Here is a 21,479-nt window from a genome sequence, read left to right as displayed (position 1 = left end):
TCAACAGACAAGTGGGCATGTTAAGCCCAGTACCCCCAGGGTGAGTGCAGTGAAGAGGTCCCTAGATAAGACACCAACACCAAAAGGAAAAAGTAAAAAAGCTCTCTTTAAAACACCTGACAAACTACTTCTGCATCAGAACCCAAATCATAGTCTCCAGTCAAAGTTACCATGCAGGGAGGATAAATCAACACAAACACATGTGTCAGAAAATTTTGATGTAAAGGTAATTTTTGATAAATTTGTCAATGGGCTAGGGTCATGCAGCCTTTGTCTTTTACTGTCCAACATCTGGTCACTACTGTAAATTCATAAATGACTATCCCATATTTTCTTGATTAAAAGAATGGCAAATGAAATTAAACTACTCACTTTGACACTTTCAATCTTTATGTTGCTAATATTGAAGATATAAGAATCTACATTATTGCAAGAGTTCTAACTGTTACATGTGTATGTGAACTATACATCATTTCATGTCATCTTTGATGATGCTTTTGTTTCATAGAATATGTACATATATACAAAATACATAAACTTTTCAGTGTTCCATTATAGATTGTCACCAAGATTGCTGGAGCTGATGTAAGTAGAGTAGTAAAAGATGAAAATTCTAAAGCAGCCTTAAAATCACTGTTTAACAGAAGATCACCTCATGCTGTACTGAAGAATTTTTGCAAAGATACCAGCTATATGGATGCGTTATTTCAGTTGTGTGTAAAGAAGCTGAAAAAAGAAATTGACTGTGTAGTTAGTAAAAAAAGTGACCTATTAAAATGCAAAAAGAGTGAAAGTATGATGAATCTTGACTGGTCTTTTGTGGAATCAAAACTCAAGGAAGGGATTCCTTATCTGTTTACCATTATGAGCAGTTTGATAGATGTAAAAAAGAAGCAGAACCTTCCAGTGCTAATAATGTCAATAGGTGTACTTCTTTATGGCAGATCAAGATCAGTAAATCAGTTACAGTATATCCTTGGTCTAACACTAGACAAGTGTGGAGTGTCAAAAGAGGTATTTAAAACTAGTTTTAAAAATTATTAAAATTGATTGAAATTTAAAAAAAAAAAAGTCACATTAATCCTGATGTAGTCGAATATCTATTGAAAAAAGGTGTGAATCAAAAATGATACTGTTCATTGGTTTTAGGGTTTGAAAATTCTTCATGATCTTGGAATTTCTGTGGCAAGCAGCACTGTCATCAAAGAAAAGAAACAGCTGATCAAAGAGCAGGAGAAGAAGGTGTCGGCCACAATGACAAGGTATTTACATTCTTATTACCCTTCACCTGAAAATCCAGGACTCTTAGATGTTAAACATGGCATAGAAATCATAGGGGATAATTTAGATGTCACAATTACTCCTGCTAAGATGACAATGATGTCTCAGAGAAAGAGCTTGCATTGGTTTCTGACAATGGTGAAAGAGAAGAGGATCATGTCAGATGATAATCACCCTAGATCAACAGAAGAGAATGAAGAAAGCAGGGATATTTTGAAGTTGCCAACAAGTGCATGGTTACCATCTTCAGGTGACCTGCACACATTGATTGAAAATATGAAATTTCATATTATTAAAGTCCTTATTACCTTTGTCGAATTTCTGAAACCCTTACAAAAGTGTGTGCCAGGTTGCATAACCCATGACTTTATGGACAAAACTCGACAGAAATCAGTCATTCTGAATTGTGACTTAGTAGAGGCTAGTGAAAATTCATCAGAGGGAATGATAACAATTTTGCAAAATGTGAATAAACTAGTTTTCCAAGCTGTTGAAAAAGATCAGAAAATAACGGACAGGGTTGTTTTTGGTGGAGATGTTCTCACCAATGAGCGAGCATTTACAGCTCAAGAAGCCATGCAAAATGCAAAATCAGACTATGATATGCTTGGGGGGCTTGTTCACAGGCCAGAAGGTTTTCACAGGAAGATGAACTTCTTATTGGTAACACACCCTGTTCAGGAATGTTTTAGTTCCAGTTGTTTTTGGCTTTTATGAATTAGAGTAAGTATTTTGCAGAGATAATATAGTACTCATAATTTTACTTATACATGAAGTGCCATCCATATTTTCATCTTTAACTTTGCAATGACAAATAGGTGGAAATATTGTGAAACTCTGCAGACTTGCTCATGTTCTTTGCATCCAGATTATCAATTTGGCTTTGAAATTTTACTAGGTCATAAACTGCATTTTCCATTTTTTCAGCATGAATTTCATTAGTATTATTCATTTATCACTTGTTGCCCTCCAAATATTGGTATATATTATCAATTCCTTAATTTATCTTAGTACATCATGTACATGTAGATAGTATACATATGTTTCAGAAACTGGGAGTTGTAGCCCATCATAGGCCATTCCAATGTTTTCTATGTTTAGCATGACTTGATTTTATTGCTTTATAGTTTTAGTTTTTACTAACAAATAAATCCTTTTGTACATGGTGCAAGTTGCAAATTTATTGATAAATTACATGTAATTACATAATCTGCATAATTATGTAGATTTCAGACAATTCTGAATTTTTCGATTAAGTTTTAATTTTATACCCCTAAAAGATGTCTCAAGTCTAAACCTATTCCATTTCTTCAGTTTTCACAATAATATTTTTTCAGGGAATATTTCAACTATTTTACACTGAGAGCAGTGCATCAGACCAGGGTTCCCTATACAAACTGAGGAATGCTATCAACCGTCGGTCAGTGACTGGGCCTAAGGAAGTAACAAATAACTTCAGGTAAGTTGAACTATCCAAGTCAAGTATTTTGCAATATGAATTTGAAAATAACAACAGATAAAAAAGAATGTTAATAATGTGTGCCTTGTTATATTTTCTTTTAGATCCCATCATCAATTCATCCAGGATGTGACAGATTCCTACATTGTGTCAACATTTTTGGACATCATGGACATGGAGGAAGTTACATCACAACCCTCACATGCTCCTGTTTTTTCATTAATGAACAATGACAACAAAATGGAATGGATTACCAATGTTGCCACAGATGTTCTTAATGCACTTGGCCTAAATTCCTGGAAAAGTTTCTTAGACATAAGGTTAAAAACCCTTTTCTTGTATGAACCAAATATTGTATTTTTATGAGTGCTATTCCTTGGATAGATGCAATTGTAAGCTCACCCAAGCAAAAAGATCATGATCAAATAGAGTCAAGTTTTCACCAGTCTTTAATATTTTTGCCACAAGTCTTCATTTTTCATACTTATGAATCTAAAATTATTAGTACTAAAAAATCATTTATTTTGATATTTTAGATCACACTTGGTAGATCTAAGTACTGATGATGTACAGATAGATGCCATGAAACAAGACCTTTCTTTCTTTTGTGCAATGTGTGGGAAAACATATATTAGGAAGTCTTGGCTAAAGAAACATCTACTGAAAAAGCACAACTGGATCTTTCATGAAATTACAGAGTTATCAGATCCCGATCAACCACTTACATCCTTTCTAAGGATGTCCCTTCTCTACCGTGATACCTGTGATGCATACAAAATGGGTGATGGGGACCGCATCATGCGTAATGCCAAGTTTGAGTGGTTGTATGCCTCTGCTTTAAGTCACTCAAAATATAAGCTCTGGTTGTGGAGAATGCTCACATATGTTAATTCTATTCTTCCACCTGACCAGGCATTTGAGTATATGTGGAATATGACTGTAAATCTGAAGGGCGGCATTTACAACAATATCCCTAATGACAACTGTGTAGAACTGCAAGTGCGCAACATCAAGAGAGAACTCAACACACAAGGAGCAAATAAATCCTTTCAATCAGCAAAAACAATTTGCATGACTACACAAGTCATTGACAGCATTAAAGATCAGCTTTTGAGGACTACCAAAATAGTGAAGTCGTCGAGACACAGGCCGGATGTTGATAAAACAGTTGATATCATTACTATGGTTAAATCTTTGAGAAGCAAAGGACCAGTGTCAGATCTTTGCTGGGAGAGTTTCTCCAAATTTAAAGATCCAATTCACCAAATTGACATTCTTAAATTACATGAATGGATAAATGAACAAAAGAACATTGCTGACTTGTACATGTAAACTTATTAGGGCCAAGCATGAAATGGGAATTACAATGTCCATCTGTTTATCTAACTCTGTCAGTTTTGTTCTGACATAGTAACTCATTGTGTTTTATTTTTTAAAAAAACAAAATCAGATTTAAGTTCAAGCATTTATTGTAAAAATGGCAATAGTATAGCTTGATCAGTACACCATTATAAAAGTAATGGTGTAGATGTTATAAACTGATAACAATTTACCATGTTGAACATATACATGTATGTATAGACCTCATATCTAAAACAAATAAAATATGTACAAGCTTTTAACATGTTTAAGGAGTACAAACTGATTCATAAATTTGAAGTATAAGCAAAAACTTGTTTCAGTGCTTTCAATTAAGGGTTTAAATTAAACTTCATCCTTCCTCTCTCAGAAAAAGTTTGTTTATAATACTAATGAATTTTGACAATAAATCTTTTTTTTAGGTCACCTGAGTCACTCGAGTGACGTATTGCTATCTGCTTTCGTCAGTTGTGCATCGTGTGTTAACATTTGCACATTTTCAGCTTCTTCTCTGAAACCGCTTAACCAATTTCAACCAATTTTGGGTGAAGGGAAACAAAATTTGTGAATTTCATGGTCCCTGCCCCCCTGGGCCAAAACAACTAAAATTAGTGTTGGCATGATTGTAATGAGCAATGAGCACTCTATCAAAATTGTGAAATTCATGGCCCCAGGGTCAGGGGTTCTGGTGCCAAGGCAGGGCTCTGTTGTATATATAGTGAAAATGTATTATTTCTTAAAAAATCTTCTCCTCTGCTCCTGGGTATAATGCCAATGATCTAATTACATAGTTATGATGAGCAATGGTGCTTCGTCAAGAATTTTGAATTTCAAGGCCCCTGGATCAGGGGTTCTGGTGTGAGGTGGGGTTCTAATGATTATATTGTGAAAATGCATTAATTCTTTGAAAATCTCTGCTCCTGGGTATTATGCTGAGGATCTAAGTACATAGTTATAATGAGGAATGGTGTCTCTTCCCAAGTTTCTGTATCCCACTGAAAATGTATCTTATCACAGATTTAAATGAACCCTAACATATTTTTAAAAAGTAGGTCTATCACCAAAGGCTGACAATATATATTTGCAAAATTATACAATACTGACTGATTTATGAAATGCAGCAATGTATGCGTGCATATTTTTTAAGGATACTTTGAATTACATGTATTACATCTTAATGCTTACTCCCAATCTGAATCTGTAAACAAGTCATGATCATCCTGGCTACTTGAATCTGAAGAAAAAGCTGGAAATTGAGTTTTATAATAAGGATGTTGTGCTAAACTACATTTTTCACAATCTTTCACATGACACTTCTTATCACAAATATCACAACACATATGCATGTCCCTATCCATAGCAGGTTTACTCTTATAGGAAGACAATATATTCTCACGGAGACAAATGGTTTCATTTTTAACATATAATTTCATGTCATCATCTATACATTTAATATCATGTTTTGTGTAAATCAATAAAGACATTGCTGAGCCACCGTCTCTACCTGCTCTGCCATACTGCTGAACAAAAGTATCCATATCTCGGGGGCAACCATAATTAATTGTATATTTCACTCCTTTAAAATTTACACCCATACCAGCTGCACTGGTAGCAATAAGAATTCTAATTTTGCCATTTTCTTTAGACATATCCTCTTTAACTAATTGTTTAACATCATCTGTGGTTTTTGAATGATACATTTCAATATGGTCAATCAATTTAACATTTTCTTTAAACATAATTCTAAACATAGTGTACAATTTACTACAAGTTCTGATAGAAGGGCAAAAAATCAGATACCTATCACAGAGCTCTTTTTTCTCTTTCAACATCAGAATTAGAAAGAAGAATGTATTCTCTAATGGAGTGTTGTATTTAACACACTGTAAAAATAATTTAATATTGTTCCTGTCTGGGTTCTCTATAATTTCTAAACAGTCTGTCATACAAAATTTTCTCTGTAAGGCTTTTCTGGCAGCTGAATTTGCTGTGGCAGTCATCATAATTACAGGACATTCCACAAGGCTTTGCAGTTCCCCTAGTCGACCATACCAACGTCTGAAAGGATCTTCCTCGCTCGCAGACTCTCCCCTAAAAAATAAGGGGAATAATTTAAACCCTGTTTGAATTGCTCAAATTTTGATGGTTTGTAACAATGCATCATTTTTCCCCGGGTTTTTCCCCTTCATAAATAAACTTACCAATGTAACACTGTGTGGGCTTCATCTACAGCTATTAATCTAATGGTTGAATTGTTTGTCACCCAATCTCTCCACTTTCCATTTAGCACACATTCAGGTGAGGTGAAAATGAATTGCATTTCATTTCTTAAAATGGAATCGTCGTTTTCACCACCTATATCACGAAGGAATAGTTAAATTAACAATATACTAATACATGTACCTGGGAAAATGTATGTTTTGATATAATTTTTAATAAATAAAAATGTCAGAAAAAAAATCAACATTTACATGTTTCCTGTCGAATAAAAACCAGTATTGAGTGCTACAACGCACACAGATACAGAAACATGAACGTTAGAGAGGTTCTGAATCATCACATAACATAGCAGAGGGGAAAAGGTGAGCGAGATCGACATAGCTAATGCCCATGCATGCCAATACAATTACATTATAGAACAGAACAGGACATTTATTTTCTAATTTAGAGCCCGAAACAGACAAGTATGAAATTATTACAATAATAAGGAAAAAATTATGCCAATGGATAGTATAACAATTTGTAAATGACATTGCTCATTTCAACAATAATATTGTACTATTTCAGTTAAAAGGAATACTATATATAAAAGTGTACGACTACTACAACATTTTATCATTTATGAATTTGCCCACAAAATTAAGAGTGTCTTTGTCTTTAATATTGAGTAACCAAAAAGAGTTTCATCATCTACACTGTATATATAGTTTATGTCGATAAAAAGTGTAAAAGTAATCTGCTTACCAATAAATGCTGAAAGAAATCCTAAACTATTCAATGAATTGCACTGTTCATGCATAATGGAAAGTAGAGGTGAGACGACCAAAACTGAGATCGGATTGTTGTCGTCAAAACTAGCGTTATATGCCGTGTGAAAGCCCTGGTAGCAAATACTTTTCCCACCTCCGGTTTTGATAGACAGAAAAACATCTCTTCTCTTCAAGAGCGCTGCCAAAGACTCTCTTTGAAAGTCTTTTAGCTCGTTTATTTGAAAAACTTCTTTCACTTTCGCCTCGAACGTCTCCATATTGTTTGCAAAATCCTTCCCGACATACGGGTTGCAACGATGATTTTTATTGGATAATTAATAGTTACACATCGCAATACCGTATCGTATTGCGACCAATGAAAATGCGGTATTGAGACACACCTCCAAGCGAAATTTTCGGCCTTGTGTCCCACGGGAGGTAAGAGAAGCGAGACCGACCGTGGGTTTCCGACGATGATAGGGATATAGCCTAAGAAACTTAGGTCCGGGTGCCGGGGTAAGATTGATTGATTGATTGTATGTTGTTTTACGTCCCATTCGAGAATTTTTCACTCATATAGAGACGTCACCTATACCGGTGAAGGGCTTCAAATTTAGACCTATACTCGGCACTCAGAGCCATTGAGCAGTGAGGGATCTTTATCGTACCATCGCCTGCCATGACATGGGGTCTCGGTTTTTAAGGTCTCATCCGAAGGACCCACGAATTTCATTTCAAAGTGCCGAGCGCCTGGCGAAGGAACAGTTGCTACCTATTTTTTATCGACTTAGGTCAGTTGCGGCCGAGATTCGAACTCACGGTCCTCCGATCACGGAGCGAGAGCTCTACCGACTGAACTACCATGACAGCTATGCCGGGGTAAGAGTCAGGGTTTTGTCATCACCCTTATGAATCTATATGATTTTTATCACTATTAAGGACTACATGTACATGTTTATTGAAAAACTGAAACTTCATGCAACTAAGCTTATACATTTCTTTTACATAATCATACGATAAGATGTTATTTTTAGATTCTTTTCAAAAGAATCGTTTGTAGTATCTGTTCTCAGAAATATTTGAAAAATATTGAAATATTTATGCACAATCATCAAATTATAAGTAATTAAAAAATAATAAAACTGCTTACCCCACTAATCCGAATAGTTGTTTACAGACTACATTGGCTTCATTAAAGTCCCAGTTATCATCACACACTGTTCCCCACACTCCATCCTTGTAGACCTCAACCCTTCCTTCTCTTGAAGAATTTCCATTCACAAGTCGAATTTCTATGAATTAATAAATAAATAACTTAGATTTCCAAGCTTCAGAAAGCTTCAGAAATCTGGACGCTTCACAATCCAGACTTGGGGAGGGGGGCAGGATTACAATTGTTTACATCTACCAGTTTCAAAGATACGACGATTTTTTTATTTTTCGGGAACACAAGGCGCGGGATTAACCAGGCAAGACTCTAATATGACAAACGTTAAAAACGACATAGTATTTGCAATTATTCAAATATTACAGTTGGACTTTTGTTCATTCTCTTGTAATATGCGATTAATGAAGAAAAGAAAAAAATGTTAGAATTTGATATATATTTTAATATTGATCATAATCACAAAATTAAACCTCTCCTTGAACACGGATAAGAATTCTTTTGTAAAACTTTGATTCCCTATTGTGGACACACACTACCCATGGGGACATGATACGAAATATGTGGAGATAACGAACAGTATTCGAGCTCAAAAGCCCATTAAACATTACAAAATAGGAGCAGAGCAAACACGGACCTCTAAGACATCAGAGGTGGGATAAGGTGCCATGGAGGAGTGAACATCCCCTGCTGACCGGTCACACCAGCCGTGTGCTCCTTGTCATGATCGGGAAATAAGGAAAAGTCTGTCGACAATTCAGTGTGTAAATAATGGCCTAACAATTAGTATGAAAAAAGTTAGTCATCATTTGACTTAATGAAAGATTGTATTTGTTGACAAGGTCATTGTATCGACCATAGAACTTACCAAAATAATGACTTTAAACGAGACTTCTGATATTCTTGTTTCATCAACTTGTTAGTCAATAACTTACCTCGTTTTAGAAATTGCCCATACGTAGAGCATGCTCTGGCGTATCGAATCAACTGAGAGATACAGACCCCGTATGCAGGTGATAAGGGTATATTGCTGCATAAGTAAGGGAATTTGACGATTGAAAAGTTAAAGTTAACCCCTCCTTCATGACAGTAAATATTTTAGTGAGGAGTAAAGAAAGAGGCTTAGTAGAACATTTACTGGAACCTGCTATGTATCTTTGTTTGTGAGGTTTTTTAATGAAGTTTCGGAATCCAATATAGATATGGTTATTTCAATGGTTCCCCCATATTTTTGCCTTTTCTTGATTGTTAAACTTGGATAGAGAGCAGTTCCTTAGTCTGTATAATTTAGAATTCCCTTTACCCAAGGATGCTTTGTGTCAACTTTAGTTAAAATTGGCCGGATGGTATTTACGAAAAAGTTAAAACTGTTAAAAGTATACTAACGGATGTACAGACATACATTGTATTTAGTTCAACAACATATCACAATCTGAAATACTTTTGTAAACACACATTTGAAAATATGCTTATTGCACATTCTCAGCGAAATTAGTCTACAAGCAAGCTAGGGGATCAAAATCCTTTGACATAATACCAATTACCTTATCTTACTTTATACTAGAGAGAAAAATCCTATAACGCCATGAAATCTTCCAAAACTATAAACACATGAGACCTTAGAGATTCGGCTTGTATAACTGCAACTCATCTATATTTCCTATGCATATTTGGAAGAGGATCTTTTCAATATGTAGAGACATCTAATTTAAAAAAAACCTGTCTGAATCAGAAAGATTTTCCAGCAAAATGGCAGAGTAATGGTTCCCTTCTGTTTTATGGTCATTAGTCTCCTGTTAGATTTCCCTATGTAATCATATAGTTATGTACATCAGGTACATGTAGTTTAATTACTGATTTATTTTTGCGGCTAAAGATGAATTTCTCTAGTACATGTAGTAGCTGTGACTTATTTCATTCCTCATAAGCAGGCAGTTATAGATCAAATTTTAATAACGAAGCATTATATGTGGTTGTGTTTATGTTTCATTAATGCTACTGCTATGATTAATTTAAAAATAACAATTAACAACTAGTAGGATTTAACATGCATTAATTACAGAGCAGAAACTAAACAGAGCAGAAACAGAGCAGAAACTAAATTCCCTTTTAAATACAAACATTCTCAAAATGTTGAAAATCTAGAAACTTTTGTATATCTATAAGTCGATGTATACAGCCTGGCGAAAGCACTTCAGACAAACAAACAGGTAGGTTTTTGGGTCTTTAAGTGTCACTTAAAGAGTCAAATACTTACTCGGTTTTGCACTCCCTGCTTCAACTTGTTTCTGCAAACTCTCAATTAATTGCTGTTGGTTTAGAATTTGTTGTTTCATCAACTTGATTTCTGTATTGTGGGCTCTAACCACCTCACTCAGTTCTCTTACTGAGAGAGTACTTATAGAGATAGTACTCTGATTTTCAACTGCAACAATTGAGAGTGCAAACACCAGTAGTTTACAAATATCCATGATACTGAAAACACAAAGGAAAATTAAGATATTTTTTTTGCTCTCACTGTTGGCGAGGATAAGTACAAAAATTAGATACTGTATACTCTCCAGTGACTTAATTCATGCATTCTCTGTTCCACAGAACTGTAGATATTTAAAAAAAAAAAAAAAAAAAAAGACTGATTCGATAAAAGAACTTCAGATTACATGACTCATTTTTGTCCTGGAAAATCCACTACTTTCTTAACGAGGTTGGATCCTGATATTTAAAGTCTTAAACTTTTTTGGTCAGGTATATTTTTAGTTTCTACACACATAGCTTAATTCAAAACAAAAAATGGGGGTTAATGTGTTTCTTTTGACGCTACAGTACATTTAATATGACCTTTTTGAACTGAAATTTGTGTCTTAATCAAAAATCACATCTTTGACGTTTTCCCTTCAATGTTTTTATCCATATAAATCATGGGACAAAATAAACAATTAGTCTATTTAAAAAAAGACACATTAAAATTGTGACTAAGAAAAAGTTTCAAACTGCTTCGCATAATCAATTATTTGACCTTTCTGCGCTCAAAAATACGATTTTTCTGGCATTAAAAATTTAACAAGCAAGAAAATTATTTAAAAGTCTTAAACTTTTGCTGAATTTAAGCAGATTGATCAAAGTTATCTTATATATTCAGAAAAGAAAATTAAAAGTGGGGGTCTATGATGTAATTTTTTAGATATTTCTAAAAAAAAAGTGTTAATTTTATGTAAAAATTGGCTCAATTTTTTCCAGGAATTTCAGATTATATTTACTATATTTGTCACAATATAATGAAAGAATTCATAAGAAATAATTTAATAGATATTTCAGATCCAGCATTAAACATTTCACTGCAAAAAACAGCTCTTTGTCCAACCAGCCAGCATGGAAAAATAGGAATCTAAACTTAACAGTACTGTATATATTTCAAAAGGGAAAAAATGATTATTTTCTTTTAAAATACCTTCCGCCACAAAATATAGTTCCTGACTTAATCCTATTTGGATGGAATTTAATCGCTGGTTTTTTTTTTTTTTTTTTTTTTTTTTTTTTTTTTTTTTTTTTCATTGGGTATAGTTTAATTTGCATTGTAGAATCCAGATTTAATGTTAGAACTTAAAAATGATGCAGAATTTTAGAAATAAAGGTCCAGACCAAAATCTACTCAAAAGCTCAGGATCGAACCTCCTTAAGAAACTTTTTTGGGTTTCAATGATGTTTGCTTTGTGGTTCTCTCTAATTTTTTTTTTTATCAACTAATCTTGATAATACAGACTCTAAAATTTTTTCTGTGTCTTTTTTGTCATGAACAAAACATTTTAAAAATGTTATTAGACGTATCATATCAATGCCAGACATTCTTATTGTGGATTTGTTTCACAAACATTGAAAGACCATGGAAAGCTCAGATGAGCATGTATCCTATGGACATATCAAAATAATATCTTATATTATTATCAGTCTGAAATTAAAGAATTTATTGAAGTAACATTTCTGTTTAAAAAGATTTTGGAAGGGAGTTTTTGTCAAAAAAATAGTTTTTGAGCAAAAATTGGCCTGAAAAGTAAAATATGTTTTACTACTGCATAAATTGGTGTTCTGGATTATATTTTTGTTATAGAAAAATTCTTTTTAGCCCTCAGATGGTCTTCTTATGAAAATTAAAAGTATATAACTTAAAATTAAGTATAATTTACTGCACACCTACATGACACCATTAATCAAAATAAAATGCCTAAAATAAGAGAAGTTCTGGGGTAAATTTTCACAGATTGGCTCCTAAATGTACGAATTTGAAAGTTTCAAGACCTTATTACACAACTTCAAGACATAACCATTCATATTCCAAAATATGATATATCTCCTACCGGGTATGTCAAATATCAGAAGACTTTGTCAAACACAGTACTTGGTAGAAAAACCATGTTTTTCGACCCCAATTGACCCCTTTGGTGATTATGAAAATTCTGAAATCTTACCACACGTCTTAAGAACAACACTGATTATATATTTCAAAAGGATGATTGGACTACTGTGTAAAATAAAGAAGCATTTCAGGAAACCAGGAATTTATTTTTCAAAAATGTTGTTTTCGACCCTCAAAAGCCCCCTAAGGTGAAACTGAAAATTCCAAATCCTTTAGCTTATTACACATTTTCAGGATCTTTTTTGTTTTAGTTTATAGCAATTATTTTGATACATAAAAAGTAAATTAAGAATATGTCAGAAACACAAAAATGGTCACTAAATTATCGACATTTTAAAGCAAACTTTTCGGTATGATTCAAGATGGTAAAAAAAGAGGCACACTCACTGTTACCCGAGTTTTATGACATCTTAAATTGTCACTGACCGACTCAAAAGGATCCTTCTACTTGAACGAGGAAGTTTTTGTTTTATAATTGCAAAAGAAACCTCGTTAAGATTGGAAAGTCCTATGATTCTATGAAGAGGCCTCTACGAAAGAAGACTCTTGAGGATACTTAACATGCACGTGTTTTTAAGATATCAAACGTATACTTTTATTATACTTTATTAGGATCAGGAAGATGAAAAAATACCGGTTTTTGGTTCATTTATTTGGCTCTAAGCACGATAAGTTTTTAAACCGAGGCTGGCCATGACAGATAAGTTGATATTACTGGGATTTCAACAACCTCGGTTAAAATCAGCATTTTGTAAATTTTTGTGGTCGTCGTAATGACCTTGTTAGCAAATATAACCTTTCATTGCTTCTTTTATTTGGTTGACGTGTTTCATACTAATATATTTTTGCATTGTTAGGCCTTTGTTTTGATACTTTATTTTGGCTACGGAATGTTCTGTCTACCTGATTATTACATAAGGCTCAGGGCGGGTGTGAACTCTTAACAGGGGATGCTTACTCCTCCTAGGCACCTGATCCCACCTCTGGATTTTCCAGGGGTTCGTGTTTTCGTCCTGATCACAAATCTGTATGGTTTGTAGATTTTTTTTTGAGTTCGATCAGTACTCGTTATCTTCATATTCTCATTATATGAGATTTAAACAAGATTATGTTTCATTGAAAGACAAAGGGTAAATTACAAGAGAATATTGGATAATTCTTCATTTTTTCACACTAATCTTTAGTTTCGAGGTTCTCTAAAAGAGTATTTTTTATCCCCCTCTCACCCCCCTTTTTGCATTTCATCTAAAACGTTATGAGACCAGAATTAAAGTGCTTGTATACATATAAATATACTTTATTCTGGAAAGATATAACCAGGAAGGATTATTTAATTACCATAACAAAGAACTGGATAGTTAATTTGATTTGATCTCTACTTCTATAGGGTCAGCTCTAAAGAGACAGGCATTTACTCATTCCTTTCCTTTACATTTTACGTAAACAAATAAAGATAATAAAAGCATAAAAACTTCCAATGAGATTGAAAGAAATGTTCTTATCTAACGGCATTGCTTAAAATAAAGCTAATTTTATATCTTTGAATTCTTTTAGCACAATCGGATATTATTCGGACAATATAGTTCGGACAATATCCATATTTTTGGGATTAATTGGTCCTTTGCTTGCGCTAATTGGATAGTTCAGACATTTAATTAAACGAATTAGATATTCCTTCGGACAAGAAGCATTTTTCTGAAAAATTAGTACTATTTTCAAAATATTGAAAAATAATTTGTTCGGACAAATCTGCAGTTTTAATTTTTCGTTCTATTAAGACATTTGTTTGGATGAATGAGATATTTATTGATACGGATCAATTTGAATTTTATTTTTGAACAAATCAGACATCTTATCGAAGGTATGTAGTAATTTGTTCGAACAAATAAGAGAATAAATTTAAGCAAGAGTTATTATTCTTCTGATAAAGAAATGGGCCAGGACTGATAATCGATAATCAAACGTATGGATTGAGTTTATCTTGGTTACAGGATGGGGATATCTGGGTAATCGGATTTTTAAAGTATGAAAAATAATTGATCTTTTTAAAAAAACTTATTCTATATTTACAATGAATTCTAAATAGCGGAACTGTAGGGAATAGCGAACCTTTGTTCTGGTGGACTATCAACCTGCAAGTGTAAAACATATAGACCCTTCTTTCTTTACTTATGTACATTACCTTACGAATATTTGCAAATATATATATATATATATATATATATATATATATATATATATATATATATATATATATATATATATATATATATATATATATATATATATATATATATATATATATATATATATATATAAAATAAATAAATAAAAGATAAAAGAACCTAAATTTTAAACAAATTTAACACACTCAGTGAAACGTAAACTGTTTTTGTAATCAGGACACGAGTTCTGCTTTTGTTAATGTTTACGTTTCACCGGGTGTCTTCAATTTGTTAAACTCTGCACACATCACTGAGCACGGACTGACAATACTGGTGAGTTGGTTTCGCATTCTCACATTTCTACTCTGGATTTTCTGGATTATAGTTTTAATGTTTTTCATTAATACACAACAACACTTTAACTTTCTTAAGTATTAAGGATAAAGTTTACTTAGTGAAAGTGCAAGGATGTGTCACTCAAACGCGTCCCGAAATTTGTAGTTTCAATAGTTTCCAGATAAAATAAATTTTTATTATATTTCAGTGTGAAATGCCATAGCAACATATAAGTCATGATATTATACAGAAAACTTGAACAAATATTAACTTCAAATCTGTCTTTAGGCTCCTTTATACATTTACCATTAATAGATAAAGGATGAATTCTACATTAATATTGTAATCTTGAATATCTGCAAACATTTCTGAGTGTATTTTGATAACTGTTTATCGTGAACAAAAGCAGACAGCAGATATGCAAATGAATTTTAGCAAAATGTTTACTACATTTTCAATGCCTTTCTCGGCTTTAAAGCTCTCATTCGAAAAATTCCTGACCTTTACTTCTAATCCGGGTGTTTGGGGATGGAACAGTCATTACCTATGTTTACATCTTAGGTTTGACGAGGCGCGGCGTACAAGAATCGAACACGAGGTCTCGAAGTGAACGCCCTACCACTAGACTATGGTGACCGGTGACGCGACTGAGGAAATATTCTACATAGATATACAATGAAATAAAAAGTTCAATGCAAAGATTCGCAAGTGATAACATCCAGAAATCTATTAATATTTCTCGTTAGAGAAAAGAAAGCTTGTTTACCATATGTAATTTATATATTTATACTTAGTCTCTGAAACTTTGAAGTGCTCATGAGTTCATGGTAACTTACCTCTAGACGTTTGTTGAGTATTTCGAAGAATCAAGTTATATCTATAAATGTATACGTAATTGGTTTCTAGTGACAACGTAATCATCCTCGATTTTAAAGTATGCTTAGGGACCTAGGTGAGATTGTTTATAAAATTAGGTCATTATTTCACTGTTTTTTTCCACACAAAATTAAATTCAATGTTTGAATATTAACGTATTTAGAAAAATACAATGTTTCATCTTTTAAAAGGCAAAATTCTTTTGAAGCTTCATTTATTTTGAAATCAGAAATGCTTTTGGAAATAACATACATATAGTGGTTTGGTTCCAGTAAAAATGTAGACATTGCATCGAATTCATGGTGTACAAAATGTCTGCAAGCTATATTCTGTTTAATTATAAAATATTTTTCCATTATAAAAAAAATCATTCGATTTGCCTCTCACTGCACATTAATACACAGATGCATTTTGCATCGATAAGCCCCCGCCTACCTTAGTGACGTCTTAGCTACGCTTCCGGGTCGGACATTCCATAGTAAACATGGCTGGTGAAATCATTCATTTAGATTCCATCCCGTCGGACATTTCTGTTGATTATTTTAGAAATGCTGTTTCGTCAAAACGTGCAAAAGAGAGAGGTTATAATTTCGTCATCAATGGATAGATACATGCATTAAAACTTTTCACGCCCAACGACCAATCAATAGATTTATCCGCAAAATGCTACCGCTCAATGCGTTAAAGTGAACCCCTGCACAAGATAAACATGATGATTACTATGACAACTTCGAAAATAACAGAGAGTTATTGCTCCTGTAAGGCTGGGTATATACATTAAATAATTAATTTAAGTGAGATAAAATTAAGGATAAGAAATAAAAATCAACAATGGACGTTTTATGTATCACAGACACGGGGGCAGGGAAGGCTTTTGCTGTAAATTTTGTATGAATATTTTCATTTATTTCTTCCATAATTTTTCAGGGTATGGTAATCTTTTCATCTTTGAACCCATATTAATTTTATATATTAAAATATGTCCACCTCTTCACAATTAAAGAATTTTTTTTAACTGCCCCAGCCCCATAATTAGTTTAAATTAAGAAACATGAGCATATAGAGTTTGAGATTTATATAAATAACACATGCTTACAAAGTACTATTGTATATATTTTTTCTTACTTCAGAATAAGTGGTATTTGTTCCCATGCAGTTGGTGTGCTGTACACCATTGCACATTACAAAAACATGGGCTTGACAGAAGTGCCATCTGCACTGGCATGCACTAGTATGCCACAGCAATGGCACAAACCTAGAGGTCCCAAGATAGTTCCTGAACCTGTTGCAGCTATGGTATTTGCCAAACCAAAACAAAAATCAGGTAAAAAGAGGCCACTCCATAGCACCATGCCCAAGATGAGGTTCTACAAACTACTTTATCATCATACTTCCTCTTCTTCTCTCTATACACTAGACAAAATTGCTAACGCACCACCAAATAAAATTAATATTTTACTTTTCAAGACTTCTTAATGATGTATTTGATATATAATTATATTACTTAAATAAAAAATGAGGCATTTAAATGTCTTTACTGATAGATAACTACAATGTTTACTGAAGCGTAACCATTTCATAGAAAAAATTAAAATCGTGTCCATACTTTTTTGGAAGAATAAATTTCTATTTTTTTCTTTGTGTTTGTGTTCTTTACATTTGTACTAATTAAAAACTCAGAAAAAAAGTTGCACCGTGTGCGGCTTTTGACCTTAGAAGAGCGTGCTAAAGCAGACAGTATGGTGGCTGCAGGGGGTTTCTAAGAAGAAATTAGTAAAAAATAAAAACAATTAAAAGATTGTGAATTCCTTTAATGAGAAATTGTTTCAAATAGATTAACAAACATAAAAATGTTTAATATAGATAGCCACGGCATTAAGTCAGCAGCACACGATAATTTGAAAATTGTACCACAAAATTGGGTCAACCGGAAGTTGGGTGGATTTGGTATGGAAACCAAGGCACTGAATGACTACTAGGCGATATGATAGTCAATAACTGTATGTTATTTGATTTTTAACTTGGAGACTGCTTCTGTGGTAACCTCACGGACCACCTTTGGTGATCACCAAATTCATATCTGGGCAAAAACGGTGCGCAGTGCACGTCCGAAAATTGGTTTTCGGGCAAGAAGGTCATTTTAGGGTCTTGTCATGATACCAAGACATTTGTCAACCCCACTGTTTTGGAAAAGATGGTGTATTATATATACTATTACCGATCGGGTAAATGTTCGATTCACAAATAAGAATAACAAGTGGTGCGTTAGCAATTTTGTCTAGTGTATATATGTATATCCCTGTGTATACCGGTATGATTAACCCACTTTCTTATATATAAAAAGCACTTTTTCCTGAATTTCAATCATTCCAAGCATTGATTTTGAAGAAATTAAAAAAAAAAAGCTGAAGACTGATCCTGCTGCTGAAGGCACACCCCTGTCTTACCTATTACAGGAGGAACTCCATCTTACAAAGACACCGCTGGGCAATGTACAGGAGGGATCAATGCTCCCATATCAGGTAGTACATGTACTAGATATGAACATCAAGGTTTGAATAAAAAAGAAACAAGAATAAATTTCTTTTTTTAAACTTTTACTAAAGTGTCTTGAAAATTTGTCAGTATTGCTGCAACAAACCAGTGTCCATTGATACATTTAAGCATACTTACAGGAATTTTTCTCTTCAGTAACTTAAAACATTTAATTTGATTTATTGCTCGTTCAGTATGTACACTGTATCCTATGAGATGCAATTTGTCGATAACGATTCACTTCTCCTGCACTGACTTTGCACTTGATGCTAAAGGGGGTATATTTAACCTTAGGTCATTAGATTCAACTCCTTTTCAATAAGGAAACCTTTGTCTGTCATTAATGCATCATTAGACAATGTAAATTCTTTTTTTTTAAGTACCGTAAGGTCAAGATCTAATAAATGAAGAGTGCCTACAGATTTCTCAAATCTAAGAAACAAATTCCTTTAATAATCTATTACAATTGTACCTAAATAAATTGAGGTGCTTCGGGACATAATTTTTTAGAAAAACGGAACAAAAAAACATATTTTAAACTGCACTTTTCAATGAAGAATGAAGAAAATCAGGAATAAAAATGGAAGATTTCTACATCTCAGACAAACAAAATGTATCAATATTGCCTACAGTCTCTCAGTAAACGGTTTTTCATATCTTCTTTATCTGTTCTTTAAAATGATAAAAAATTGAATATAGGTATCGGGGTTCCTTTTGAAATGATACCAAATTGACTTCCATGAAAATGTGTCATTTTCTACTTAATTCTGGTATATGCATAAAATACGGGGAAAAATAAGATTAAATCAATTAGGAAGTCATAATGGATCTAGCACCAAAAGACATCTACTAAACTCATTTACTAGATCTTGACCTTATAAAGTCATAATAACCACATTATTTAATAATATCATTATCAGAAATACTTCCAGAATACAAATCTGACACAAATAGAACTGAACCCTTAGGGTCACATACAACAAGACCTTTCAATATATTTGAGGACTTGTAGTCAGAGTAACACTGACTTTGTTGTTTTAGAGATAATGGCTTCTCTGTCTTCAATTCAGTACAATCTAAAATGGCTAAACAAGTTGGAAATTCTATTTTAAATGATTCTGGCATATTATCTACAATGACATTTTGATGAGGCCAGTAGCATAGTGAGCCTAATCCTAAATACATATATATACGTGGCCACTGCATTTACAACTGTTGACACTGTCTGAACTTTTACATTGAATCTAAATGCCAGATCTTTAACATGCAAACCATTCCTAAGTCGGCACAAATACATGAACAGTTGTTGTGACAAAGGAAATCTGTCCATTTGAGCTTCTTTCCCTTTCTCCTCATAGACAATTGGGTTTGTGTTCTTACATGGAAAGAAAAATGCAAATAGCATTACAAATCTTGAAAATGTTAACCCAGTATAAAATTCAAATACGGTAAGTTCTTGATTTTTGACTTTGATACATCATCAGGCGTAAAAGTGGTATGCCTTTCTGTTTGACAGGAAACATCAGAGACCTCTGCTGCAACATCCTTTACTTTCGAATCGAGTTCCTCCCTTAGTCTTTCATTTTCTTCTTCAAGTTGCTTTATTCTTGATGCAAGGGAAAACATTTCCATGGATGAGAACACTGAAATATGAAATTAAACATATCATGGTTCAGGAATATACAAAGATAATATAACAAAATTATCATTTATTTTAAAATAAAACATTTATTATTGTTGTTTTTTTTTCAGTTGAAAAACTACAAGAACATTCCGTCCATTAAAAATGGAACTTGCGGAAATACTGCTTTCCCATTGGACAGTGAGATACCATTTGAAATTAACACAAAACTAAAGAACTTAATCAACTTTACAACACAATACAAGAGGAGGCTATAAAGATGGAAAGGTCAACTGTTGATCAGTCGTCAAATGAGGTTTGGTTTGCAGAAAGGAATAAGCGTGTGACTGCATCCCAATTCCATAAAATATGCAAGAGAAAAAAAGATATAATAGATAGTTTTGTTTGTAATATATTTAATCAGAAAACTTTCATTTCAGAAGGTACCTCTTATGAAAAATGTCATGAAAATGTTGCCACACAAAAAGTGATGGAGAAGCATCAAAATATTCACATTCACGACTGTGGGTTAGTTATAAATCCTTCGTTTTCATTCCTAGCTGCTTCACCTGCTGGTAAAATTTGTTTGGATGGACAAACTGGAGTTTTAGAGATAAAATGTCCATTTTTTGCTTGAAACCTTATTTCATAAGCTGTACAATTGCCAAATTTTTGCCTACAGGCATCTGGTGATTCTTACCAATTGAAAAAAAAATCATGATTATTATTTCCAAATACAGGGCCAATTAATGGTGACAGGTACATCTTTCTGTATATTTGTTGTCTATACTAAAAAAGATTTATTTATTGACAAAAATACCAAAAGATTGTAGTTTCATGAAAGACATGTTTGACAAACTTGCTAACTTCTTTCTTGTGCATGCTTTGAGTAAATTAGATAGTGCATCAACTAGATAGCTCATCTCATGAAAATACATTCTGATGTATGTGTCCATTAATGATTTGAATTATTAAATTATCTTGATCAGAAATATTCCTTGTTTTCACTATAGATTCAAACCTGAAAAAGAGACTGTAGAGGTCTTGTATATTTCTGGACTTATACAAGGTCTTACATTCTTGGGAAAGGACTTACATTCTTCCTCTGTTTGACAGGCAACATCAAAATCTAAGAGAGAATCTCTGTGTGGAGGAGGTGCAAAACTGTCACTGGTGAAAAAAAATTAAAATTGATCTTAAATCCATTTTTAGGTCACCTGAGTCACTCAGGTGACCTATTGCTATCCGTTTTTGTCCGTCGTCGTGCGTCGTCCGTCGTCCATAGTGCGTCGTGCGTTAACA

At 33.2% G+C, this 21,479-nt stretch overlaps 3 protein-coding genes and 1 long non-coding RNA gene across 4 annotated transcripts in view; 2 read left to right on the top strand and 2 right to left on the bottom strand.

The window, feature by feature from the left end:
- The window catches only part of LOC133201671 (deleted in malignant brain tumors 1 protein-like), a 277,206-nt gene extending 266,493 nt beyond the window's left edge, over positions 1–10,713 (bottom strand). Inside the window, exons 1-2 of the mRNA XM_061337458.1 lie at positions 10,491–10,713; positions 8,219–8,360 (exon numbers count right to left, since the gene is read on the bottom strand). Of these exons, the coding sequence (XP_061193442.1) occupies positions 8,219–8,360; positions 10,491–10,704 (356 nt within the window). The 5' untranslated portion in view covers positions 10,705–10,713. The remainder of the gene's footprint in view (positions 1–8,218; positions 8,361–10,490) is intronic.
- Positions 2,631–3,334, top strand: LOC133201842 (uncharacterized). Its single transcript, XR_009723156.1, has 3 exons — positions 2,631–2,740; positions 2,845–3,060; positions 3,277–3,334. It is a non-coding gene; the product is annotated as an uncharacterized LOC133201842 (long non-coding RNA).
- Positions 6,177–7,515, bottom strand: LOC133201839 (uncharacterized). Its single transcript, XM_061337644.1, has 3 exons — positions 7,064–7,515; positions 6,301–6,454; positions 6,177–6,218 (listed from the first exon to the last, which is right to left on the bottom strand). Exons 1-3 carry the CDS (start codon positions 7,344–7,346, stop codon positions 6,212–6,214), a joined length of 444 nt encoding a protein of 147 aa, XP_061193628.1. The 5' UTR covers positions 7,347–7,515; the 3' UTR covers positions 6,177–6,211.
- Positions 10,714–16,730: 6,017 nt separating the features above from the next.
- Positions 16,731–20,897, top strand: LOC133201838 (uncharacterized). Its single transcript, XM_061337641.1, has 4 exons — positions 16,731–16,789; positions 17,152–17,385; positions 18,396–18,543; positions 20,309–20,897. The coding sequence occupies exons 1-4, from the start codon at positions 16,731–16,733 to the stop codon at positions 20,453–20,455; spliced, it is 588 nt and encodes a 195-aa protein (XP_061193625.1). The 3' UTR covers positions 20,456–20,897.
- The last annotated feature ends 582 nt before the right edge of the window (positions 20,898–21,479 follow it).

The sequence above is a fragment of the Saccostrea echinata genome, unplaced genomic scaffold, assembly GCF_033153115.1.
Source record: "Saccostrea echinata isolate AGI-Se365-2 ecotype Australia unplaced genomic scaffold, CSIRO_AGI_Sech_v1 ptg000045l, whole genome shotgun sequence".
Lineage (NCBI taxonomy): Eukaryota > Metazoa > Mollusca > Bivalvia > Ostreida > Ostreidae > Saccostrea > Saccostrea echinata.
The sequence above is the reverse complement of the archived record's forward strand: the minus strand, read 5'-3'. Positions and strand labels throughout refer to the sequence as shown.

Coding starts and splice junctions, on each gene's coding strand:
- LOC133201839 (XM_061337644.1), bottom strand. CDS start 7,346: ATGGAGACGTTCGAGGCGAAAGTGAAAGAAGTTTTTCAAATAAACGAG. Junction 6,455..7,063: donor ATTTCTTTCAGCATTTATTG/GTAAGCAGATTA, acceptor TTCGTGATATAG/GTGGTGAAAACGACGATTCC.
- LOC133201838 (XM_061337641.1), top strand. CDS start 16,731: ATGATGATTACTATGACAACTTCGAAAATAACAGAGAGTTATTGCTCC. Junction 17,386..18,395: donor AGCACCATGCCCAAGATGAG/GTTCTACAAACT, acceptor AATCATTCCAAG/CATTGATTTTGAAGAAATTA. Junction 18,544..20,308: donor GATCAATGCTCCCATATCAG/GTAGTACATGTA, acceptor TTTTTTTTTCAG/TTGAAAAACTACAAGAACAT.